The following is an 18,348-nucleotide window of genomic DNA, read 5'->3' on the forward strand; positions in this document are numbered from 1 at the left end:
TCTTGTCCCTGTGTGCAGCCCTTACTGTGCAGGGAGCCACTAATCACCCACGCAGTGCAGAGATGGTCCGCGGAGGGCATATAAATAAATAATAAAAGCAAGTAAATGACAGTATGCTCTTTCTGAAACAAACAAAAGGAGACCTTAACTTTTATGAAAATACCGCTTTACTCAGTTTAAAGTAATACCACTGTATAATAGCCTTCAAATTTAATGTTAACAGTATCTCAGGAATATTTTTCAAATCTCACCTTTTCCCCTTATTTTTCAGAGATTACAAGTTCATGTGTGACATTTATTTAAACCACCATGTAGCTAAAAGTAAAAACAAACACTGTAGAAGCACTTGTGGCTGTGTCCTTTGTGAACACACATTAGGGAAAATGAAAAACATTCATTTATAGAGTGTTTGATCTATAAACATGTACCACTGTGTAATCCTGTTTTTGGATGAACTGAGGCTTAAAAATATAGGCTAGAAAGCGACTGTTCATTTCAGGGATTTTGGTTCCTTATCAGCGGAGTCAGACAGCATGAATATGATGAGGCTTGTAGAGATGACAGTAGGCAAGCAGACAAGTTTCCTGAGGTTGGGCTGAATGAACCTAGAACACAGGAAGAAACCTAAACAAGCATAAGGAACTTTAGCTAAATATATTGTCACGTACAGCCAAATGACAGTAATAAAGAAGGTAAGCCGTGACCATAGAAAAAGCAAAGCAATCACTGGATTGACTGTCCAAATTGCTACACACTTTTTAAGCATCGTTCACCAACAAACTGAGTCTAACAAATCATTTTCTTTACTTTGGTAATTACAGTTATTGCCTTATGTATAAAATATAATTTTAATACCAGTGTTCATTATCTTGACATTATTTTTTTACAAAAAACACTAGCTTTACAGCCATCATCTCTTACATAATTCTACCACAATACTACCAAATTCTACCACATTTACATAATTGATTTTTAACCAGGTTATAGTAAAAGGCCAGGTGCCAATCTCAGAGTTAACGCCGGAGTTTAAAGTCAGTTTGTTAAAACTGCTTTGTTCTCGAAAGCAGTAAAATTAATTCATAACTTTTAATTCTGAGTTGAGATGGATTCTTCAGTTCTTGGTTTGAGAACAGATGAGGGTAAATTCATTTAACCTTTTACCTTGACTTAAGCACATAATTGTACTTCATAGCCCTCGTCAATGGAACCCAATACCAGTATTTGACAGTAACAGGTAAGCCTCAAATTTAATTTTTAAATAGACAAGACACCATGAGAACTGACATTACAATATTTTATTTTACAAAAGTCAGTGTCTTTTAGTTCAAAGTTTGTCTGGCATCTCTTGTACATCTTGAAAATAAATAAATAAATAAAAAAAAAAACCCACACTCTATGCAGTGTACTTTAATTGAACATAAACAACAATTTTCCAAAAGAATATTTCTAGATGAATTGTCATTTGAACTATTTCCTGGAAACTTTCTGAACACCACTTATTTTGCATGGCTTGATGCATGAATACCCTAGTTGTCTTAACTGGACTATAAATATAACTATATACACAATGAACAGTCATTTGTAAAAACACTTTTAAAATGTAAAATCTTTAAGAAGCCTGAGTGCCAGGAGCAATCCCCTTTAAGAACACTTACAATAACAACTTCATCCCAAAAGGCCACAGGTTTTAACCACAGCTTCCCAGCATCAGTTCATGTATGCAGCTACACCTTTCCAAATCCCAGGGATCCTTTTAATGCATCGTTCATAAGATCTTTGAATTGATCTTCATCTGCAACACCTCTTGGGAGATACAGGGATAAGCTGCACATTGATTTGTATGGGAAGCGCCGCATCCCTGACTCCTGATCGTAAAAGTCTATGTTGCAGGACTGTGGGAACCCCAGTGGTGGAAGTAAGTCAGCCCCAGTTATAAAGACCAGCAGCTCTTCAAATGTGTGGTCCACCTCTTGCTCTGTTAAAATACATACAAGTGTTAAATAAGGTGCAATGTGTAGATTTATAATCAGTTACACTGACTGCATAGTAGAGCAGTTGCGTTAATGACTATTTTGGAGTCAAAAACAGGTTTTTAGGCAAAACCATTATTGCAAAGCATTGTATTAAAAAAAAAAATACTCAAAGCAATCCTGCCCTCCTAAGACAGGAAATTAATTTTGGTCCTCCAAGTCAGACCTATATGTCAAGGACTGTTTATGCAATGTGTATTTTTTTTTTTAAGTTATTCATTCTGTCCTTGCAAGAGTACATTGGCTTTCTAGTGATGTCACATTTGCGCGGGTGTTGTCATTGCACCACTCGATTACCCTAGGACACTAATATACAGGAGGTTTCGTTATAGTCAATGGAATACCTGAAGGTTCTTCTAGTTAGGCAGTGCATCTAATTAACAAATGACACAAATAACACAATTTGAAACCTGTCTTAAACACTGCAAAAATACTGGGGGCGATCGTGGCTCAAGAGTTGGGAGTTCGTCTTGTATTCGGAAGGTTGCCGGTTTGAACCCCGGCTCGGACAGTCCCGGTTGTTGTGTCCTTAGGCAAGACACTTCACCCGTTGCCTACTGGTGGTGGTCAGAGGGCCCGGTGGCGCCAGTGTCCGGCAGCCTCGCCTCTGTCAGTGCGCCCCAGGGAGTCTGTGGCTACAATGTAGCTGCCATCACCATTGTGTGAATGGGAGAACGACTGACTCTAGTCCTTAGGGACTAGTAAAGCGCTATACAAATACAGGCCATTTACCATTTACTTAATTCTCAGATGTGCTAATACAATTGAATCTTAAATTTTACCATATTTTAAATACAAGTATGTAATATAACTATTTAATATTTTAGTGTTAGGAGATGTTTTCGGTCATGTAATAAAAATAATGTTTTACCAGAAATCACAATGAAAATCAAATTACATCCTATCAGTCTAAACAAGATCTGGTAGAGATGACAGAGGATAAAAGAAATAATCTTCAAAAAATATTTGTTGTAGGTGGTTTCCTTTCAAATACCTCACCTAAAAGGTAAAATAGTCAAAAACTTCCTCATATGCTCTAAGAAGGGGTGGATTTTGCAAAGTTCTAAGGTTTTATTGCACCCAAGTGTTGTTTCGATTTAGTTGTCTGTATTTTGTATTGTGGACACTGTATTTAACATGAAATGCCTGAAGCAATTCAAACAGAAACAAGACATGTGTTGTATTCTATGTACTCACCCTGAATGGCCATAAGCCACCATTCCCACTGAAAGATGGTGGCTTTTTCACGTCTGTCACTTCCAGCTGGACTCCATCCAATGGTGAAGAGATCCTGGAAGCTGTTTCTTGTAAGTTTATTTCCTGCAATTGTAAATACAGGAAGGAACTGCTTCCAGCATCTCTTCACCATTTGCCAGAACCGACCACACGAGTCCATACTGGCAACAAACTGCTGAATCATGCTGGCAACCCTGTTGACCACAGATTGTACTCTCAATTCATACAACATAGCAAAATTGTGAAACAAAACAAAAAGTTTTGTCAAAACAAAAAGTTTTCTTTTGTCAATTTAAACACCACCTTAACTGCAATACAGATATCAACTCAGCAGATTGATGATTTGTTTAAGTGTTAACTATTAGGGGGGAACACAATGGGAAGACGAGCCCTGACCAGGAAACTACTTTGGAATTTTCTAGCAAATTCTCACCTGTGAAATGCAAAATGAGATACAATCTTGCCCCTTATCCTCTTAACATCAAGTAGTGTGGCAGTGTAGATGTCAGGGATACCACAGCCTGCAATCCAGTCCCCAAGGTGACTTTTCAAGTCTGCCAGGTCTTCTAGGGTGCTGAAGTTGGAAACCTTGAAAATCAGGCACCTCCATAAATACATACGTTTAAAGCATTCACTAAGTGCACTTACATTTTGAGACGTTCCACTTATGAGTTAAGCTATGCATCGTTTCATTGAATTTAATTACACCTCAGCATGCACACAGCTTTACCTTTTCTATGTTCTGTTTGATGTCTTCGTCCATGAAGACCTCTACATCGAAGTCATCAAGAGATGTCTTCTGGCCACACATCATACAGAACAGGTGTCTGTTGATACACCGTGGCCCTGGCCCATTGTGTGCTATCGACCAAGCAATCAGTTTACCAGCCGTATAAAACTTGTTGCTTGACAGCAACTGCTGGCTATAGCTGAACAACAGACTGCCAGGCTTCCCCTCAAAAATCCCTAGGGAATTCTGAGTTTCGACCATAAGTAAGCTGCAGGAAAAGATAGTAAAAAATAAAAAAAATTGAGTCAAATTGTGATTTCATCTTTGCAACAACAAAAAACACATTCACACATTCTATTATTGTGTGGGAGAGATGGGAATGGGTTACCGAAAAAATTCCTGCCTTGGGCCTCCATAATCATCGGCCATTTCACCAACAAATTCAATATTTGGCAATTTATGCCAGGCAAAATATGACTTAGAAAGTGCCATGCAGGCACTATGTAGGATTTTCCTTCGTCTGGCTATTATTGTACAATAATTGCTGGTGTCAAGATGTGTTTCCTGGAAATCTTTCAACACAGTCGCAAGGTCCATCTCGTCCTGAAGAAAAGAGGGGGGGGGGGGGGGGGGGGGGGGGAGAGAGAAAGGTCATGACTACATGAAACACATACACAGCAGTTCTGGCAGTGTTGTTCATGAGACATACATGTGAATCATTTCGTTCAGGGGAAGCCAGGACAGCCTCATCCAGGTCTGATACTTCTGACTCTGCAGAGTCGATGTAAAACTCTTCCCTAAACAGAACAAATGCATTTGATTTTTTTAATATCATGTGTACATACTGAAATGGAATGACTCATATGATAAAAGAATCTGATTTCACATTCTTTTACTGTATAGATACAGGCACTTAAAATGGCCATGTGGTCCTTGATTGCATCTGTTGGAGCCCTTTGTCTTTTAACAAATTTCAAAATATTAAAATATAAAGTTTGTTGTTAGTTTACTTCTATTTTTGGGCTAATCATTTTTTATTTGTAGGTTAATGCTCATTCCATTGTTTTGTTGTTTATCTTATCAAGTCAGCCAGGAAGAATTTCAGGGCTATTTCTGATAACTTAAGAGACTGGTATAAGACCAGCATGCACTGAGATGGGCCTTTTGTTTTGTTTTGTTTTTAATTCGAGAGACAAGCAGCATGAAGCAACAAAAATGGATCTTGTTATTGGTTGCCAAAATGGATCAATAAACTATACAATGCAACTTTCAAGTTTTGACAGTGCAGTTTTCACCTGCGCACAAAAGATTATCACAGGGCAGCAGTGTCTTCTTTTCCTTTTTTTGTGAAACATAAGGAACTGCCACTACAGGGCCCATTTACTGGGAATAGTTTGGGTGATTTGTAGTTCCAAGTGTCTGAATGGTCAGGCTGACTAAAGTGTTATCGATGCATTTTCAGCAATTAAAAATACCAATATCATGACATCAACAAATCAGAAAAACATGAAAAAGCAAAACAGAAACCGAATGAGGCAATTAAACCATTGGTCTATATTCAGGGCACATAAATGTTATCAGTTCAATACATGCAACCTTTAAAATTTTAATATTCGCTGGTCTCACCCCGTATATTGTACTAATTGAGTGTCTATTTACCTATGGTGTGTGCTTTATAAGTTCCAGTTTACACTTAAGTTTTGGCATGTTATTCAACAACTACCACTTGCCTGTTAACCTCTGGTTCCTGGAGACCATGCCTACTAGAATGAGCTGTATGGTTTTCATGCAGACCACTGCAAAGGAATAGCAGAAATATTTCATAGCAGGAAGAGGACCCCAATGCAGATATTTATTGATCTAGACTACACAAAATGATCCAAGTTATAATAATGATAGAATTAGTTTGTACAACAGTTGTTTTACCAAAAAATAAAATAAAATCGTGCAATAGTTTAAGATTAAAATTCCAACTCATAAACAAACAGAGTGCCATTTACCTGATAACCTCTGGCTCCTGTACATTGTGCCTGCCATGGTCAGGTGTCTCGGTGTCATGCAGCACACTGCAATATGGTAAATATTGATGATGAGAGGGTGTAATGCATTTACAGTGCTACAGTCCAAAGGCAGTTGTCAAACACTTACATTGTCATTTCAGACTGCACAACTTCTCCACCAGTTGAGTCCTCATTGGCTTCTGTAATCTAAAACACCAGAGTATTAAAATATAAAAGAAATGGAACAACAAATGACAAACAAGAACAGAGGACAAGTCAAAGACAAGAACCAAAACAGCCACACCTAAAATGAATGAAAGCATAACCACAGAAGATCAGTCTTTGGGTAGGTATAACTTAGGATAACTGAGGGGGGAAAATAAATAAATAAATAAATAAAGCAAAGGTTAAGGACATTAACAAAAGACAATGAAAAAGCCAAAACCCAGGAAACTGGGATTACAAGAACAAAATGACCCTAACCCTATGTTGGGGGAAAACTGTAAAAGACCCAGGAGAAATAAAGACACAATGAGACAAAGTTACTTTCTTTATCAAACGTGTACACGGGTGAGCTGCAAAGAACAACTCACACCATGCACAGTGGCTTGGTAATTTTTATAGGCACAGAGCACAGAGACAGTGAGAACAGGATAACAAATAATAAACAGATAAAATAAAACAACTCCATATATGGTGCTAGCTCGTCAGCAGAGAGCTAGGGAAGATAAAACAATCTAAAACAATATGTCCCAGAAACAAGATGTGTTTGCTGGGAAAGTCTAAAAAGATAATTCTAAACTAATCTAACCATAGGCAGAGGGCAGACAAAAGGCATCTTTGTACATTTAAAAGAAGGTAAAGAAACATAGAATCATTTTTCCTGTAACATTCCCTCCTGTTTTAACTTATTTTAAATGTATACAACAATTGTCTGTGAAGGTTATTTATTAAGTATCTTAAGCAATTTTTTAATTTTCAAAATGTCAGCATAGCAGAAATGGAAGTCATTTGGTCTAAAGAATAAAACAAAAGAAAATAATAAAAAGAAAAACATAGTAAATGAAAATCATAGTAAATGAAATAACAAGTGGAATAAACAAGAAAAAATAATAAAACTAAAACTACAAAAAATAAAGGATAAAAACTAAAATGAAAACTTTGTATTTAAAAATGATGAAAACCTAATATGTAAAATGAAAACTTCAAAAAATACAAGGATGAAAACCTTATATTTAAAATGATGCAAACCTTAAATTGAAAACTTTATATGTAAAATGATGAAAACTTCATATTTAAAATGAAAAACTTTATGTTTAAAACTGAAAACTTCAAAAAATAAAAGGATAAAAACCTGCATAACCTACTAATGTTTTAATCAGTGCGTGATCACTTGACAAGTCATTTTTAATCACCACGTCATTTATTAGCAGTTATTACAAGTTCTCCTCTAACAGAATTGCAACGGGATGCTGGTCTTCTTCAGGCACGGCAACATAAGCAGTCATTGTAGTTGTTATCATCTTTGAAATCATTACTCTTAGGCATGGCAACACACACAACACTAATATGAGCAGTGCTATCATGATGAGACCTAGAAGGAAAAATGGCTTTGCTACAGCAGCCAGCCATGAACCGCTGAACAGCCAGTCCAGCCAGCCTTGTGCTGTAGCTGCTCCAGGTGTGTGGTCAGTGACATATTTTTGCAGAGCGGTCAAATTCTGCAAAGCTTCATAAATGTCTCCTCCAGTTTCGTATCCATCAGGGATAAAAGTGCAACATGTTTCCCCGATCAGCTTGCAAACTCCTCCTTGTGATGCTGTTAGCAGGTCTAGAGTCAGTCTGTTCTGCAGCACCATCGTTCTGATGGCCTTCTGTTCTCCTGCTAAAGCCGGTCCCAGGGTCTTTGTCAAAGTTGATGCGTCGTAGCAGAGCATATCGGTTGATCTCCACATGATCCCGCACCTCGGCAGCTCCAATGCCGGGGATCAAGCTCTGTAAGAATTTCACTCCTCCTCAGATGCGAAACTCTGGTTCCTTTACTGCTTGGTGCCGTCCGTGCACATCCTGTCTGGTACTGAGTCTTTGTTTGTAGTGGCATCCGGTAGATAGGTGAGTAGGCAGCTCCCCCACTGCCCGCGATCCATTGTTCATCACACATACTGGCAGTTGCGCTGCGTTCAGCTTGTTCAGTAGAATTACATCAGGCAGTGGGTCTGAGACTTGGGGCCAGGTCAGTAGGTAGGTCTGTCCGGAACAGTTCACATTTGTGGGTGATGATGACCTCCAGGTTGCTTTTGCTGGGATGCTGTAGTTGGCCTTGGACCAAAGAGTACCGTAGCCTGGATGTGTTGCCAGGCCCAACAGACACCAACTGCGATCTTCAGGTATGCTGTACGGCCACAGGCCAGACGTCTGCGAGGATAGGGGCATATGGGTACATGCATAGCAGTCAGTTTTATTATTCCAGTGAGCTGTAGTGTTCATAAACTGCCACCAAAAGTTAGTGGCGTAGCCATGGGGAAACTTGGTGTACTGTCCTTTGTCATACAGTGTCTGCCTTCTCTCCATATAGCGTAACTTGTTGTCCCTCACGGAAGCAAAGGTGAGGAGCCCGGCCATGGTCAGGGCCGCTGCAGTTGTTAAGAGCCACCACCTCATGACGACGGGACACACCCTCCTGTCGCGAGTAGACCCCCCGGCCAGGAAAGCTGACCCCTCCACCGGGCGAGATCACAACAAGTGGGCAAGCCTGCCGTCAGCTGTGTTTAGATGGCTTCACTGACTCGCCTGCAGTGACTCTGATGGATCCAGGATGGTCGTTCCGCTATTTTGCAAGCTCCAATTTTTCCTTTGGAGCACTTTGATCAGAACCCAGTCACCGGGCTGTGATCTGCAAGACACTTGATAGACATCATTACATTCTTCGTCATTTACAATCATCTCTTTATTTTCCTACAACTTAGACATACATTTTGCTACTGAAATTGTATCTGCCTTTTTCACTGGGTAGATTTCTGGCCACTTTGAGAATACATCTATAACCACTAGGGTGTATTTTTACCCTTGGCATTCATTTAGCTCAATAAAGTCCATATGGATTGTGTGGTCTCAGGTTTCCCTGAGCATTATATTTTTGACACGTCATGCACGTTCTGACAAATTGTTTTGCTGAGGTTTCAAAATTTACAGTGTAGAATTTACAGTGTAGAAATGAGAGTTGACAATACTGGTCAGTCCCCCCGTTGACAAATGCGTACAGCCATGAGTCACTAATGCCGCCATTTTGTGGAGGAATTTTGGCAACACTAGCTTGCCATAACACATCATTAAGTCGTTTGTCAGAACTGCACCGTGTTTTAGCCATTTTGCCTGCTCTGCTGTGCTTGCTGCTTTTTGTTCATTTTTCAACACATCCAGTGTAATCTGATGTGTGTTTACTGCCATCAATGTGATGTTTGTCTTTTGTGCCGCCTATTTTGCTGCTCTGTCAGCAAAATTGTTGCCTGTAGTAATGAAAGAGTCAGTAGGCGTTGTAAGAGGTTGGCATGGTGAACCGGTTTTCCAGTTGGTGTAATCATTCCTCTGTTATGCCAAATTTTTTGCAAAATGATGCACAGCAGAGAAAACATACTGGCTGTCTGTATGTATGTTTATTAGTTTGTCTTTGTGTATTTAGCTTTCGCGTATCACAGCTATCAGCTCAGCGCTCTGTGCAGAACATGAAGAAGAAAATGGTTTTGCTTCTATTATTTTACTATCTGTGGTTACTGCGTAACCTACACAATTTCGGCCTGTGCTGTAAGGTCAAATGCTAATACCAGAAAAGAATGGCATGACTGCTATCTTAAGTTTTGTCAGAGCGTCTCTACCTAGCAAAGTTACTGGACACGACGGGTCATATGCATTTAATAAAGCACCTGCGGCCACTTGCTGTATGTACTAGTTCTAAAGGGGCAGTTAATTGTTGTACAGTTGTGTGGCCTGCAGCTGACTTTACAACTAATTTGTCCTTTGAAAACTGTCAGTTTAAGTGGCTGCCTCAAAACTGTTTTGCATTATTTCTCTGTGGCCTACTCCTACAATCTCGTGGGAAGTGACCTTCCTCTCCACGGTTCTAGCAGGCGTTGTCTCTATGTTATCTGCTGTTTCTGCGTGGCTGTCTGCAGCCTTGGTGTTTGTGACTTTGCTCGCCTCTCTGTTCCTGATAGCCACCTGCGGATTAGTGTTTTAGTCTGTTGTCAACACATCAGCCTTATTTTTAAGTTACAGAATGCTTCTTCTTTTTTTTCTTGGTTTGGGAGAATAGATGCAACACTACATTTTCACTTAAGGCAATTTTAAATAATTTCTAGTTTTTCAAACAATTCATGGATCTCACACATTTCAAACTTTCAAGTTAGGGTTGTTTCCCATTTATACAAATATATATATATTTAACTTTGCATTCCTCACAGCTCATAGCTCACAGCTCTAAACCTAGGCATTTTTCAATCATATGCCTAATCACTATGTGTCACTGTGATTCTCAAGTATTGTCACAAGTTCGTTTAAATTCGTTTCCAAAACCAACAAAATAATCAAACAAAAACAAAAAACATAAACGTGTCAGGACACAAAAGAAAAAAGAAAAATGCTGCCACCCGAACAAGGCAGAAGTCTGCATATGTTGGCTTTTAATAGCATGCAGCTTGTAACATGGTAGACTAATGTGCCTGTGTTAATTCAGCTCCATATTATTGTGTGAAGTTGCACTGGGTTGGGAGTGGTTTTGTGGTTGTCACATTTTTGGTGAGCCAATGGCTGGAATGGGGTTGGACTAATTAGAGGCAGGTGTACTTGATTCCACTGATACACCGGTCTTCTTATAGCCCACACTACAAACACTGCTGTGTCGTTTTGTCTCTCTGTGCAGGTATGTAATGTGATGAAATCAGATATGTTTGGGATGGATTGGTTTTGCGCTATGAATTTTATATTAAGTGTGTTGTTTTGTCTCTCTGTGCAGGCCAGGGCCTATTATATGCCACAGCCTAAAGGCAGCAGGGTTGCAGAGGCTTGAGTGACCACTGACTATATGCTTGCAGGGTGGTGGGTCTCCAAGGACAACTTCTAACCCTGTTAAAGGCAACATGTGGAGTGCAACTTGGCTGTGTGGCATAGCTGGCTCTGGCCTTGGGACTGTGTGTTTTTATACAATTCATAAGTGGGACACTGGACTGTTTTATCTTTTATCTCTTGATATATTTTTTGTCAATAAATTATCTTTTAGAATTTTATTGACTGACATCTTTTTGCCCATGACTGAAACGGTTGGTCAGACCTAGAGTCTTTCTTTGGGTGTGTTACAGCAGCTTCTGCTCTAAAAGAAACAAATAAATAAAAAGAAAAGAAAATGTGGAACATGCTCATCAGCTTAGCAGTGTCTACATATTTAATTCAGCTTCTCAATCCTGTAGTTGTAGCTGTTGTCTACAGGGTTTTGCTTATTGGTTGTTATTATAGGTGTGCTCTATATCTCAGCAATGTGTCATTCTAGGATGATAAGTTTCAAGCTGGTCAAGTGCCTCTATGCACTTCATTAGTTTAGTTATTCTCTGTATTGTCTTCATCTCACATGTCATTACACTGAGTTTCAGCAAACCTTAAGCTTGATGCAGACTACTGCTTAACAATTATCCACCTCACATCATAACCGATTAAGGTGCCTCTTCATATTAATATTATGTCATTGTTAATATTATCCTCTTTGTCTTATATAACAGCAGTAGCATATTATAATATTTTATCAGTGTGTACCACTATACTACTACTGAGCCAATTTGTTAGTAGGATCATCTTATTCAGCAAACAGATAATTTAGAATTCACCCAATCTGCGGTCACATTTGTTCTCTCTGTTGCATGGCGGACCAGGCAGTTCTATTATAATATATTATTTATATTTTATTTTGTATCCATCAAGGGCTTCAGATGACCTGCAGAATCATCCTTTTCCCAGGGTGGAGACAGTTACCTTTTCACACACTGTCCTTGGCTGAACAGTGACACAGCCTTAATATACTTTATTTATGTTATTAAAATATTTTCGTGTGAATTATTTGCTTTATATTCATTTTATACATTGTGGGCATGGTCATCATGCCAACTGTGTTTCATTGATAATATCACTTTACAGGTTATCCTTGCTATTATTAATTTCAAATACTCTAAAGATAATTTCTACTGTAATTTTCCCTTTGTTTATCTTTATTTCGTACTTTTTATATTTATATCTACTCAGTGGGGTCTGTTTTCAACCCTTTTAAACTACCTCAAACTACTTTGATCTCTAGTTTTCACTTAATAAGGGATTATTATGTTCTTCCTGATATGGGTGGTGCTGCACATGCGGCTGCAGGAATGAGTGATGGTTTACTAAAAGGATTGTGGACACTGCACAGTGTCTCGTCTTCTGGTTTTACTAAACTGGCAGTTGGATTCTGTTCTTCTGACTGTTTATATTTTGTTTTCTTAAATCTCTCTCTGTTTTTGTCCGGCGTCTGGACTTTTCTTTTCTCACCACTGCTCGTCAGCAGGAATGAGTTTTAATTTCACTTGCTTGATTACCCATCTTATTTATGTATTTACTTATTTTTGTTTATTAAGTAATATATACACGATACAGCTGCTATCACCTTCGCTGGTATTAGAGACGAGAGTGGTTGCTCACACGCCCTTCTACTTTCGGACTATTTCCAAAAGCGGTGTGAACTTTACGAGACGGAACTCGACCGTTCTCTCAACTCACCAGCACGTCAGTGAATAGCAGTAAAAGAAAAACACAGTAGGAGCAGCTCAGTCTCTTATTGGACCGTGAAAATTCAGCTTGCTCCGTTAATTAAAACAATACACACACACACATTCACATTCACACCTATTCGCGCGATCGGAACCCTTATCATAAGGGGAGCTGCCAGTCTTTCTGTAGACGAGCTACTTATTCCCTAGACCCTGTCTAGACCCAGCTGGGGGAGCTACCCAGAGCTCCAAACCTAACCCACAGAAGTGGGGAGCTTCCAGTCGACGAGCTCCAAGCTACCAGCCGACGAGCTACTTTAAACCCACAGAGGTGGGGAGCTTCCAGTCGCGACGAGCTACTTTCGCTATTTTAAATTCCCTGAATTTAAAATACGCTTTTACGCAAGATTGTGTCAGTGTGTCTGTATCTACCTGGTCGGTGTCGCCGGGTCTGGTCCACCTCGATCGGGCCCCACCACCGTGGGTCGCTTTCTAAGACGTTGGCCAAGACCCGAATTTAACGCTCTTGGTCTTTTTCCACACACCTGGTGTGTGGGCTGTCGACAGGCGAACAACGTGGACTGGTCACGGAGATGGGACACGATGGAGGTGCTCCGGCTCCGAAGGACCAAGAAATGTTGGGGGAAAACTCTGTAAAAGACCCAGGAGAAATAAAGACACAATGAGACAAAGTTACTTTCTTTATCAAACGTGTACACGGGTGAGCTGCTGAGAACAACTCACACCATGCACAGTGGCTTGGTAATTTTTATAGGCACAGAGCACAGAGACAGTGAGAACAGGATAACAAATAATAAACAGATAAAATAAAACAACTCCATATATGGTGCTAGCTCGTCAGCAGAGAGCTAGGGAAGATAAAACAATCTAAAACAATATGTCCCAGAAACAAGATGTGTTTGCTGGGAAAGTCTAAAAAGATAATTCTAAACTAATCTAACCATAGGCAGAGGGCAGACAAAAGGCATCTTTGTACATTTAAAAGAAGGTAAAGAAACATAGAATCATTTTTCCTGTAACACCCTAAAATACTGTTAGACCACAGTTCAAGCTTGCTCTACTGCATTTCTGTTATTAACAGTGAATCAACTGAGGGGGAATTATTTAAGCATAGCCATCTGGCATAGTGATCAGATGAATGTCTCAAATCCTTTTGGGAAAATCACAGCATTTATTATTCTGAGCAGTAACATGTTAAAGATGTCTTATACAATACTAGGTTGACTGGAGCGCCACTGAGTTACAGTAATAGTGACAATTATGCCATATCAGCCACCCGAGTGGAACATTTGAATACCTTTGGACGGACATAAAGATTGGAGCGACCCAGTAGGTTTCTTGCTCTAATTTCTTGGGGCGTCTCCTCTTCAAGAGGAAGAATGAGCCGCTGTCCATTCACTTTGCATAGATCGAACTGCAAAGGTATGTCTGCAATATTGTCCCGTAGTGCCTGCCTGAATTCAGTTGCATTTAGGTTTACAGGAACGACCACTCGAGTAGCAGGAGTGGCATCTGTAATCAAATTTAAACCAAATTAGCTTTCCCTAAAAACGGAAAAGGGTAAATTGTCACATTGTAGTGTCTCAACATCAACTTATTGGTGCAAGGAAATAAAGATTACAAAGGTGCTAAAAATCTAATGCCAAATTCTACAATTTGTAAACAACTGACACCATGATGTAATTCTCTTTTTTCAAACCCATCACTCCAAATAATTAATATTAATATAAATATTGATTACCCCTATGGGATCGGTAGTGTGTCAGTGTCGGATTCCTTAGTTCTGACACCTTAAACGTTAACTGGCGATGTCTGGTTCTCCCGCCTCTTGGTCTGCGCACTGGTCCACCTCCGTGCTGTTGGCGGAAAACTCCAAAGCTATCATTAGACCATGAGATAATTTAAGTCAAACTAATGACACAGAGACCCCCCCCCCCCCCCCCCAAGAAAAAAAACGAAAAGAAAAAAAAAACCACCCAACACACTTAGAGTAAGGAATGAGTGTTCAACACATCGGTGTTTATTGCATGCATTTTTCGATTGTCTCGCAAATTAAATGCTCCCTGAAACTATGGGATATGCTACATTTATAAACTAAAATCTTTATGCATAAATGCACATAACAGGGATTAAAATGACTGTCATTTGAAGTCGTCGATCTAGGATAGATATTTATGATTACAGAATTTGTTGTTAAATGCTGTCGATTGAATTGTAACAGATAATTAGTAAACGAGCCATTTATTATTTAAAAATGTTAAAGTTATTTCGTTTTGCAAGAACAAAGAAGGCGCAAAGCTAAGAGCTTGCCAATAGAGTAACCACCACCAAAGCATTTCACCTTTGTAGAAGAGATGTCCCCTCTTCACTGTCATCTTGATTCAGTAGCCGGTTAAATTGGGCATTCATTCTGTCTCTGATATCAGTGAGTCTCCGTCGAAATGCAGCGCTCCGTTCAGACATGACTGTCCACAAAAAGTCCGCCAAAAGGCTGGGCATATATATATATATATATATATATATAGCATCCCGAAAATTCAAAGTACGGCGGGAGAAGGTACATTGTTTGTGATTGGATCAGCAAGACTGAAAGTTGTGGGTTTTTTTTTAATCCACCCCTTACCACAACCTGTGATCAGAATTTGTGGTAACCAATCACAGTCAACCTCATTTTTATGTTGTCTCAATCAAGCTATGTGCAACAACCTACATACAGGTGAATGGATACGAAATCTCTGCACCAACAAAAAACACCGTAAGTACCCTAGTTAATCTCAATTACTGTTCGACTTTGCTAACTAAAAGCTAAGCGATGATTCAGAAACATTGCTTTGTCCTTTTAAGCGCATGTTACATGTTAGCTTTGTAGTAAGCGAAAAAAAAAAAGTCATGCTAACCTTGGTCCGTTAGGAATGTTGCCAACATGCCATTTTAGGTGAGGCATGTTAATAAGGTCTTTAATATGGTACTCCGTTTAGCCACTTTATATTATTTAAAATACGGTTTTATAACGGGGCAGCACGGTGGCACAGTGGTTAGCACTGTTGCCGCACAACAAGAAGGTCCTGAGTTCAATTCCACCATCAGGCCGGGGTCTTTCTGTGTGGAGTTTGCATGTTCTCCCCGTGTTTGCGTGGGTTCTCTCCGGGTACTCCGGCTTCCTCCCACCGTCCAAAGACATGCAGCTTGTGGGGATAGGTTAATTGATTAATCCAAATTGTCACTAGGTGTGAATGTGTGAGTGAATGTGAGTGTGAATGGTTGTCTGTCCCTGTGTGTTGGCCCTGCGACAGACTGGCGACCTGTCCAGGGTGTACCCCGCCTTTCGCCCTATGACAGCTGGGATAGGCTCCAGCGCCCCCCGCGACCCTGAAAAGGATAAGCGGAAGCGAATGGATGGATGGACGGTTTTATAACACTTGTTACATTAGCCGGATTAGGCTAAACGGTACTGCACTGCCATCCCAGATAGCAAGACGACATTGAATTGATGTTGATTCTATAAAGTACCGGAGAAAGTAGATTGAATGTTCTTTTGTTATCACTGATTTATGGTCTAGTTACAGTTCACCAGCTATGTCGACGTGCAATTTATGTATATCTGACCGGGAAATTAAAGCAGCGATCACTTGGACTGTTCCGTATCACCCCTCTTACAGTGGTACATCCCTCCAGGTAACCATTCACAAGTCTTGTACAGTAGAGCGGGAATTACTCTCAGCGGAATTGAGAGGAGAAAGTGGATGCAAGCTACCGTTAAACTTGACTGAAGAAGAAGAGAGGAGAAAGCATATAAGTTCATGCACTCCACTGGCCTGCACCACGATTAGTATAAGGTAAGAATGAATGAATTATATTCTATTCTTTATTTATAGGTTGTTTACAGTACAGTAAAAAAAAAACTCGTTAATATACAGTTTCGGACAAAATGTGTAAGCCCGAAATTGTGTCTACTTTCATCTTATAGTCCGGCAACAAATAAATTGCACTGCGAACGCAGTCCATCAACAAAGAAAACATTTTCGTTTCATACTTTTCCACTAAGCTAAGGCTTCGAGGGTTCCTTTGTTAGCCTTGTCGTCGCCTCGGCCACCATTGACCCAGACTGTAGCTCTGTGGTTGCTTTTTTTGCATAGTACTAAAAAAATGTAAATCTGTGATAAATGGTAGGTAAACGTAAAGGTAACTGTATAAATGTGTTAAATGACTTTGTTACTTTTGATGATTGGAAAGCACCCGCTTCAGTTCGCACACGAAAACTTTAGACTCAGTTCGATTGCTCACGCGGCATGCCCACGTGACTTTACTTCGCAAGCTCACCGGAAAAATCAATGCGCAATTATGTGAGGTAAAAACTATAACTTTAATCTCAGCCAAACCCATTTACTCAGGAACAAATACAATAGTTTAAAAAGCCAAACAATAACATTTTTAAGTTATCTAAGTGACTTATATATATTTAACCTGAGTAGCGAAAGACGGCGGTGGGTTTGAAAACAATTTGCCGGGAGTCCGGTGTTCTCACGGCTCTAGCACTCGCATCCCCAGGCTTCTACCTTTCTACCTATAAAACCCGGAGAGCAGCCAAATGGCTGGTAGGCTTTTAGCTAAACTTTAGCTTCAGCCAAGTGGAAGCTTAATTGGCTTGTCATTCATATGTATATTAGGTTGTTACCTGGGAATTCTGGAGGGAGGGGAGTGGGGGTGTGTGATTGAGGGGGTGGGGGAGCTGCTAAAAGCTGTGCACTTCCTTTTGTGTTTCATCTTGATGCATTCTCAATCATCCAGGGAAATAAATCTCCAAAAGTCACCAACTTGGAGTGTTTCAGTTTGCCATCTTAGGGAGAAATCAACACACATGGGTGTATGTCCTTTGTTGCTGAGATTTATTGATAAAAACAGTACAAAAAACCAACCATTTTTACACATATTTACAAATAATAATAAAAAGTGAGTGAGTACATTTCAACATTTTCAGCAATCACTCACAATCCTGGCATTGCCATGGTATCTGTAGTCTGCATTTACCACATGTGTATCTGTTGCAGTGATATTTGAGGTTTATACAGCTATATTTCATCCTGAAAATATGTTAAATGTTTATTTTGTGACCCAGAAAGAATAATCAGAGTAATATTAAAACTAACTAGCTGCCGCCATTGTTGGAAACTGAGCAGGGCTGCGCTATGAATTCTGGGACAGAGCTACTACTTCTTCGGGGTTTAACGGCAGCTGGCATCCTTGTACATGCAGTGCTGCCATCTTCTGTTTCAGTCCGTTATTACACTCTTAAATCCACAACGAGTAAAGAAATGAATAAAGAACAGTATATGCAGAAAATAAATAATAAAGTTAAAAGACAGCATGGTCTTCATGAACCCAGGGTACAATACAAAAATGTCGTTTTATTTAAGTGAACAAAACAATGTAGACCATGTTCATTTTGTTAATAAGTTGGAAAAAAAAACTAATGACAGCATTTAAAATAAACAAAGATAAATAACATAGATGGGAACATTTGACAATGGAATTGGAACATTATCAAAAATGAT

The 18,348-nt window shown here is 39.6% G+C and overlaps 1 protein-coding gene and 1 long non-coding RNA gene across 2 annotated transcripts; both read right to left on the reverse strand.

The window, feature by feature from the left end:
* Positions 1 to 1,280: 1,280 nt before the first annotated feature.
* LOC146690191 (uncharacterized) lies at positions 1,281 to 15,259 on the reverse strand. Its single transcript, XM_085434937.1, has 11 exons — positions 15,138 to 15,259; positions 14,538 to 14,674; positions 14,094 to 14,308; positions 6,145 to 6,203; positions 5,997 to 6,062; positions 4,706 to 4,793; positions 4,385 to 4,599; positions 3,997 to 4,264; positions 3,700 to 3,854; positions 3,228 to 3,460; positions 1,281 to 1,975 (listed from the first exon to the last, which is right to left on the reverse strand). Exons 1-11 carry the CDS (start codon positions 15,257 to 15,259, stop codon positions 1,725 to 1,727), a joined length of 1,809 nt encoding a protein of 602 aa, XP_085291063.1. The 3' UTR covers positions 1,281 to 1,724.
* LOC146690192 (uncharacterized) lies at positions 6,539 to 11,755 on the reverse strand. The gene is made up of 2 exons (XR_014915679.1): positions 7,351 to 11,755; positions 6,539 to 7,224 (listed from the first exon to the last, which is right to left on the reverse strand). It is a non-coding gene; the product is annotated as an uncharacterized LOC146690192 (long non-coding RNA).
* Positions 15,260 to 18,348: the final 3,089 nt, after the last annotated feature.

Source organism: Copadichromis virginalis, linkage group LG16 (assembly GCF_057382275.1).
Source record: "Copadichromis virginalis isolate Kocher_CV1m ecotype Utaka linkage group LG16, C_Virginalis_male_GT1.1, whole genome shotgun sequence".
Lineage (NCBI taxonomy): Eukaryota > Metazoa > Chordata > Actinopteri > Cichliformes > Cichlidae > Copadichromis > Copadichromis virginalis.